At 40.3% G+C, this 8,231-nt stretch overlaps 1 protein-coding gene across 1 annotated transcript in view; it reads right to left on the bottom strand.

The window, feature by feature from the left end:
- LOC119420609 (junctional adhesion molecule 3B) overlaps window positions 1-8,231 on the bottom strand; it is a 234,475-nt gene that overhangs the window by 6,998 nt on the left and 219,246 nt on the right. Inside the window, exons 6-8 of the mRNA XM_037688025.1 lie at window positions 941-1,040; window positions 732-861; window positions 597-651 (exon numbers count right to left, since the gene is read on the bottom strand). Coding sequence (XP_037543953.1) covers window positions 597-651; window positions 732-861; window positions 941-1,040 — 285 coding nt within the window. The remainder of the gene's footprint in view (window positions 1-596; window positions 652-731; window positions 862-940; window positions 1,041-8,231) is intronic.

The raw sequence follows: 8,231 nt of genomic DNA, 5'->3' as shown, positions 1-8,231 counted from the left end.
ACAAATTGCTGAATGACTGAGGGATAATGCAGCTGAAGAATGATCTACAAGCTGCTGAAATACTGAGGGTTACTGCTGCTGAAGGACAATCTAAAAGTTGATGAATGACAAGAGGGTTACTGTTTCTGAAGGACAATCTACAATTTGCTGAATGACTGAGAGTTACTGCTGCTGAAGGACAATCTACAAGTTGCTGAATGACTGAGGGATAATGCAGCTGAAGAATGATCTACAAGCTGCTGAATGAATGAGGGTTTCTGCTGCTGAAGAACATTCTACAAGCTGCTGAATGACTGAGGGTTACTGTTGATGGATGACAGGATGGATTTAGTTCCTGTTAAATATCTAATGGAACAGTGTAATTTTTTTGTCTTGACAAAAACTTTAATGACATTTTCTTTATTTTGCACTATAAAAAATGATCAAGACTGTTCATGTTCTATGGTAACTCTGTAATAATTGTCCCATATTTGACTTGTCAGGTGTCAGTTCAGTTTTCTGGTTCTGGTCTCAATGTTTAGATTTATTTGAGAGCTCTATCAAGATCCAGATGTGTCAGGCTGTTTGTCCTTTGGCTGTAATCATGATGTACACACCTCATCCTCCGTCCTGACGTAGTCCACTCCATCTCCTTTAGCTGGAACTTTGTAGCTAACAAACACAAAGCAGAGCATTACAACAGCGATTTTCTGACCATCAATGTATCTGGTGATCTGCTTCCAGTGTCTTACTTGTTTCCTGTCTGTTTTTGGCTGCAGAAATAACCTTGCTTGTATGCACAACTGATCCCCACTGTTATACAGAGGAGGACTATAAGCACCACCAGCACCCCTAGTACGATCCCCACCATGTCTATATCATCTATGTAGGGCAAATCAGAGGAGAGACATTCAACATTGACACAGGAAACATTTTACTCCTGGATTTACTCAACACTTACAGACTTCCATCTTCTGGGCTGCACACTCAGCATGGCCTGCGTCGTTCTTTGCTCGGCAGAAATACTCGCCTGCATCTTCTTTTCTGACTGCGATAAATTTCTGCAACAACAGATCCCATTAATAACATACAGCCTCATTTAAAGTTCAAAGACAATTCAGAACATACTAACAGAGGTGGAGAAATATTTGTTCTTATTCCTCAAAGTTTTGTTTTGCAGCTCTGCTTTGTCCCTCCAGCATTAATCACACGTTAGCATGAATAAATAGGTCATGTCAGGGAGTGTAAAAAATACATATTTATGAAAACTAATTTAAATTACCTGTGAGGATTGTTCAGACCAGAACACACAGGTGTCTGCTTTTATTACACTTACAGTATATTGGAGTAAACTTTGGTCCTTTTTTTAAATCAAATTTAGATGAAACATTTAGGAGAGCTCTCGTATGCTGTTTGTTGAACTTTTTACAACACATACTGTGAAAAGTACCAGAATACAGTAATGTTCTGTTATTTAACACATGAACATCCACAAGCTCTGACGTTGCTGAAACAAAACAGACAATGAAAATAAAATGCACTCGGATGAATTGTATGCTGGTGTTGATTTTCAATCAACACAGTTAGACTTGTATTATTCCGTTAAAGACGTTTCACTTTCCATCCAAGAAGCTTTCTTAATTCTATACGGCATGATCTTGACTTTGAGCTGAACTGGAATGTATTTATTTTTCTCTCTATTTTATCCAACTGCAACAAAAATAATTGTTTAGTCAGCATCAAATGATTTGTGAACATAAATTCAGTCCTTCCTTTAAGATAGACTGTAGCACTAAAGGCTAAAACAAAGGCACAAGGAAAATAACGAGGTAGTAATAATATTAATAATAATGATGAGTGGTTTGGAACAGGGCAGCACGGTGGCGCAACTGGTAGAGCTGCTGCTTCTCAGCGAGAAGGTCCTTGGTTCAAACCCCAGTCCAGGGGCCTTTCTGGGTGGAGTTTGCATGTTCTCTCCGTGCATGCATTGGTTTTCTCCGGGTGCTCCGGTTTCCTCCCACAGACCAAAAATATGCATGTTAGGCTGATTGGTAACTTTAAATTGTCCCTAGGTGTGAGAGAGTGAATGGTTGTTTGTCTCGTTTGTCTCTATGTGGCCCTGTGATGGACTTGTGACCCGTCCAGGGTGTACCCCGCCCCTCGCACAGTGATTGCTGGACATGGGCACCAGCGACCCCCGTGACCCAAAATGGAATAAACGGGTAAAGATAATGGATGGATGGATGGATGATTTGGAACAAAACACACATCTTTAAACTCCTGAGTGTTTGAGAGATCCTTCGACTGAGAGAAAATCACCAAACAAGTTGCTTGATGGATTTAATTAGTTCTGTTTCCCTCTGACAGAAAGCCACAGGCTCAAATCTCAGCTGAGCTCTTTCCATGTGGAGTTCACATATTCACCTTGTGCATGTGTTGGCTTAATGCAAATACCCTGGCTGCCTCCCACAGTCTAAAAACATTAAGGTTAGGTTAACTCAGTGCTTCTCAATTATTTTCTGTTATGCTTTTTAAAAATCAAAATGAGGAAGTCAGGATCAATGAGCACACTCATCGATAAAACTAAAACATTTTGTCAATGGGAAAAAGGAGGCAGGTGTCACTCTCGCTTTGAGTTTACGCTTTGTTGCATGCTTGCTGTGGGTGACAAGTGTCCAGAGCATCAGAAAAACAGGCTTAACTGAGGAGGTGAATATATTTTGTTAGCAAAGAATAGAGTCCTAACACTGGATTTTATGTTCTTGATAGAAACTTGGCTTCATGTTGGTGAGTCGGCTCCTTTTTCTGAACTTCTCCCTCCTGACTGCGCTTTCTTTAGCTCTCCTCGGACCACCGGTAAAGGAGGTGGATTAGCCTCTGTTTTTAAATCCAGTTTTAAATGTCGGCTGATCCCCACTCATTTTTATCAGAGTGTTGAACTTCAGATGGTGGAGATAAACTTCTCTCCTCTTTTACTCTGCGCTACAATCTACCGGCCACCGAAACACAACAAAGATTTTATTAAAGATTTTACTGATTTTATGACGGGACTTATGCTATGATATGACAGCTTTTTAATAATTGGCGATTTTAATTTGCACGTGTGCTGTGAGGCTGGACCTCTGCTCAGAGATTTTATGAACATTATTGACTCTTTTAATCTCACGCAGTCCGTCACAGGTTCAACTCATGAAAAAGGACACACACTGGATCTGGTCCTGTCTTATGGGATAAATGTGTCATCTGTGGAAATCTGTGGAGCTCTTTTATCAGACCATCTACCGGTTCTGTTCACTGTGGTGGTCTCTGGCAGGAAGGAATGGGCTGGACCATCTGTGCGTTCTGCACGCGCAATTAATTCAAACTGCGCTTCTCCGCTGGCTTTAATGACTCTGTCTCCTGCAACCCTCAGTTCTGCTCTGTGTCCAACGTGGACAAGCTTACTGATCTTTTTAGTTATGTGTGCACTGACATTCTGAACTCTGTTGCTCCTTTAAAAACCAAAAAGAGGAAGTCATGTCAGCTGTGGCTGTGCGAATCCACCCGCGCGCTCAGATGCCAGTGCAGACGAGCAGAAAGGAAATGAGTAAAGACAGACTGCAGGTTTCCCTGGACATCTTTAAAGACAGCATGTCAAATTATCAGAGAGCTGTTAAAGCTGCTAAGACTGCTTTTTTATCTAACATAGTTTCAAACAACAGTCACAGACCTCGGGTTCTTTTTAATGTTTTTAACTTTGTTGTGAATCCTTGTGATGCTGGTCATGTTGCTGAATCTCCTGCACTGTGTGAACAGTTTTCTAAGTTTTTTATAGATAAAATCTCTGCTCTGAGACCCTCCTCAATACAACTTTACATAGACCCCTCCTCACTTTCTCCATCCGCAGCCTCCTTTGAACAGTTTGAGCCGGTGACTTTAGTTGTTTTAAAGGACATCGTGGACCACATGCAGCCTTCTAATTCACCTCTGGACTGTGTTCCTTCTTGCCTGTTTAAAGAAGTTTTTAACACTCTTGGTCCATTAGTTCTTATCCTAATTAACATGTCCCTGTCATCAGGCTGTGTTCCAGCTACTTTTAAACATGCTGTGGTGCAGCCTCTCATAAAGAAGAAAAACCTCGACACAACACTACTCTTAAATTACAGACCTATTTCTAAACTACCTTTTCTGTTGAAAATTTTGGAGAAAGTTGTTTTTAATCAACTTAAGAGGTTTTTAACTGCCAACAGCATTGGTGAAAAATTCCAGTCAGGTTTTAAATCAGGCCATAGCACAGAGACAGCCCTTTTAAGAGTTTTTAATTACCTTCTTTTAACTGTTGATGCAAGAAGCTCTGCTGTTTTAGTGCTTTTAGACCTTTCTGCTGCCTTTGATACTGTGGACCACAACATCTTGTTGTCACAGCTGGAGCAGGTAGTCGGTATCAAAGGCACAGTTTTATCCTGGTTTAGATCCTACCTGACTGACTGGAGTTTTTCTGTTCATTTAGGGAAATGTTCTTCATCTCCAGCTCCTCTGATCTGTGGGGTCCCTCAAGGGTTTATTTTTAGGTCCATTGCTTTTTAATCTTTACATGTTGCCTTTGGGGTCCATTTTTAGAAAACACAACATCCCTTTTCACTGCTTTGCTGATGATACTCAGTTATATCTTCCGATTGAGTCAGACAGGGTCACTTCACTGGATCCACTCTTGAACTGTCTAAACGACGTTAAAGTCTGGTTAAAACTAAATTTTCTGAATCTAAATTAAAATAAAACGGAAGTCATCAGCTTTGGTAAATGTAATACCCTTAATGTGCTTGGCCCCTTGGCTTTATACAGCCACTCCAATGTCAGGAATCTGGGAGTTATTTTTGATAGTGCTTTTAAATTAGACAAACAGATAAATACAGTTGTGAAATCCAGTTTCTTCCAGCTAAGACTCATTGCCAAGGTGAAGTCTTGTCTCCCTTTCAAAGACCTTGAAAAGGTGATTCACGCTTTTATTACATCTCGTTTGAACTACTGTAATTCATTGTATGTTGGTTTAGACAAATCATCTTTGCATCGTTTACAATCTGTCCAGAATGCAGCAGCTCGTCTTTTAACAGCAACTAAAAATCATGAATGCATAACCCCTGTCCTGGCTTCTCTCCACTGGCTTCATGTCCACTTCCGGATTGATTTTAAGATTTTATTGCTTGTTTTTAAAGTCTTAAAAGATCTGGCCCCGTCATATTTATGTGATCTCATTAACATCTACACTCCAGTAAGAGCACTCCGGTCTACCAACCAGTTCCTCTTAGATGTCCCCAGATCCAAACTTAAATCCATAGGTGACTGGGCTTTTGCGGTTGCTGCTCCAAAACTGTGGAACAGTTTACCTGAGAATTTAAAGACCGCTCAGACTGTTGAGACTTTTAAATCTTTGCTCAAGACTCATCTGTATTCCTTGGCATTTCATCCATGCAGAGTCTGAGAACAAGTTGAGCTGATTTTATTGTTGTTGTGTGTTGTTTTTACTGTCAACTTATGTTTTTGAGTGGCACTAGATGCATTTTTACTCTTTTTTAATTTTTAATCTGTCTTAACTGTAAAGCACTTTGGTCAGCTTTTGTTGTTTTTATGTGCTATATAAATAAATTGACATTGACTTTTCTTAAACATTATTTCTGTATTTACAAAAAAAAAAAAAAACATCAAAATTGTGCTTTGACAAACTCATCAATAAAACTAAACATTTTGTCAACGAGAAAGAGGAAAGACGGGGCAGGTGTCACTCTCGCTTTGAGTTTACTCTTTGTTGCATGCGTGCTGTGGGTGACATCCAGAGCATCAGTAAAAACAGCAGCGGAGGTGTCAAGAGTTATTTATTTATCTTCTCAGCAGCAGAGGGGAGCGACATGGTTCAAGCATGGCTCCCAAAACAACAAGGCAGTCATATTTGTTCATAACTGTATTATTAGTAAGTCTGAGAGATACGAGCAAACAGCTGCCGGAACGCACACGACAAAATGAGAATGGTGAAAAAAAAAAAAACTACTCTGCAGCAAAAAAAAAGCATGTTCCCTGGTGTCACATGCGCCCCCACTGGCATCGCCCCAGCCCCCCTCCCCCCACCAGGGGGGCGCGCCCCACTATTTGAGAAGGACTGGGTTAACTGGATATTCTAAATTGATCCTGATCTTAATGTGTTTCTTTATGTTGGACCTGAAATAGTCTGAAGACATGTCTAGGGTGTACAATGTGACTTGTAGAGTGAAAGGGATGAAGGAAAGACTAAAAACGTGTAGAATCTCACATCCATGAATGAAATGAAACAAGTACAGATTGAGTGAGGCTGATTTGATGATGAGAAGAGGACGGATTTTACTGGAAGTCAAAGATCATCTGGGCTGTTCCACTGGTGTGAAACTACATGTTATTTTCTGACATCACACTGTCAGCTCTGAAACAAAGTTCCTGGAGATTGTCTCATCATCGTTGGTGAGAAAGCCCAGGATGGTGGTATCATCAGTGCATACGCTGATGATACCACCATCTCAAGCATTACAGTGAGTGGAGTGTAGATCAGGCCCTTCTCTTGTAGAATCAACTTCCAGTTTCTGATTGTGAGACTGACACGGTCTACATTTAACACTAGTCTTTCCTGATAAATCCTATAGTTAGGGTTAGCTTGGGTTTCCTAAGCTACTCCAAAGTTATGCTGCTATGGGCTTAGACTGCTGGAAGACAAACTGACCATATTTCTTCACTCTTATGATGTCTTTACTCACTCTACGTTCCATGTTTGTATTTGTACATATTGTATGTGCCTGTGCTTTTCCTGTAAAAAGGACCAGTCCTACTGTTTGTCTGTGTCTCTCTCCTGCACTCTCTAACCCCAGCCAGTCAAAGCAGATGGCAGTTCATTTTGAGCCTGGTTCTGCTGGAAGTTTCTTCCTGTTAAAAGGGAGTCTGTCAATGTGCTGCTCAGCATGAGAGATTGTACCGAAGTGAAGATTTGACACAATCTACTGGCTTGTATCTCATTAGGCTGTGACTGCTGCAGAATATTCCAAATGGTATTTGCAAAGGAGTCTTCAAAATATCCTGATGCATGCTCAATAATCCAGGTAGAAAAATCTAAAAAAGTTAAGGCAGGTCCTCTGTTTTGAACGTTCAGAGGACATGACTTAACTTTTTAGAGTCTTCAAAATGTTTCCAAATGTTCAACTGTGTTCTCAATTCCCTCAGCTGCATGGCCTTGCTCTCATGACACAAACATTTCCAAAATTTTTGAAAAATTTGTACAACAAATCCTCTCCGATAGTCACAGTGTTGATGGAGATCTGTAAGATAACTTTGTGAGAGGTTAGCAGCAACGATTGTTGGAGACAACTAGAGCCTGGTATCCACATGTCTGGTTCTTGTTGTAGCCTGTTGTGTCCGGTTCTGGTGGGACCTCTATTTTTATGTCTCCACATTGCCTATAGTTCCCGTTTAGTGGGCGGATTGTTCACCTCTAGTGGGCGGATTATTAATATCAACGCACCTTACCAGCTGGTGGCGGTAGTGCTACGTTAAGCTCTTTTCTAAGCACCACTAACATGTATTAGAAGAAGAGCTGGAAAACAACACACAACCAAAACGGATGACCTCGATGAACTTGAAGCAGAACCAGCCGCACAGCCCGTCCTGGTCGCTGTCCCACAAGATGGAGAGCAGGGCCGAGGTGTCAGAGATGCTCTGATGGAGTACCTCATGAGCTGTAACTTATCCTAATTCCACCCCTTAATCTTTTTTTTACCTCCCCAGCCTTCCTTAGATACAAGTGAACGTTAAAGTGTTGATTTGAAAATAAACATGGATTAATAATTATTCTTGTTTTTTTAATGTACAGACATGCCTTATTACCAGGTTCGTGTAAAAATGGCAAAACAAACACTGCTGCTGTGCTTCTATCACATATGCTGCGTTTTTTAGTGGCTGTAGTTTTAGAAAAACTGTATACTCTTTAATTTTTGTTTTTAACAAAGAACCAAAACCTACAACAAGAACTCTATATTTGTTTATGCATATATACATTAATCTATTTTAATATTTATATATATATGTCTTCAGCCAGATACTTGTTCAGATCCCTTGTAAGACAGACTGCTACAAGAGATCCTTCCTGCCCACAGCCATCAGCATCAAGAACAACTCTTTAATGAAACCAGGATGATGAGTTACATTTAATTTCCTTCTGGGATTAATAAAGTCTTTTTTTAATTTGATTTGTATATATGTAT

This window comes from Nematolebias whitei, chromosome 14 (genome assembly GCF_014905685.2).
Source record: "Nematolebias whitei isolate Nwh7 chromosome 14, NemWhi1, whole genome shotgun sequence".
Classification (NCBI taxonomy): Eukaryota; Metazoa; Chordata; class Actinopteri; order Cyprinodontiformes; family Rivulidae; genus Nematolebias; species Nematolebias whitei.
Note: the sequence above shows the minus strand (reverse complement) of the source record. Positions and strands in the feature narration are given on the sequence as shown.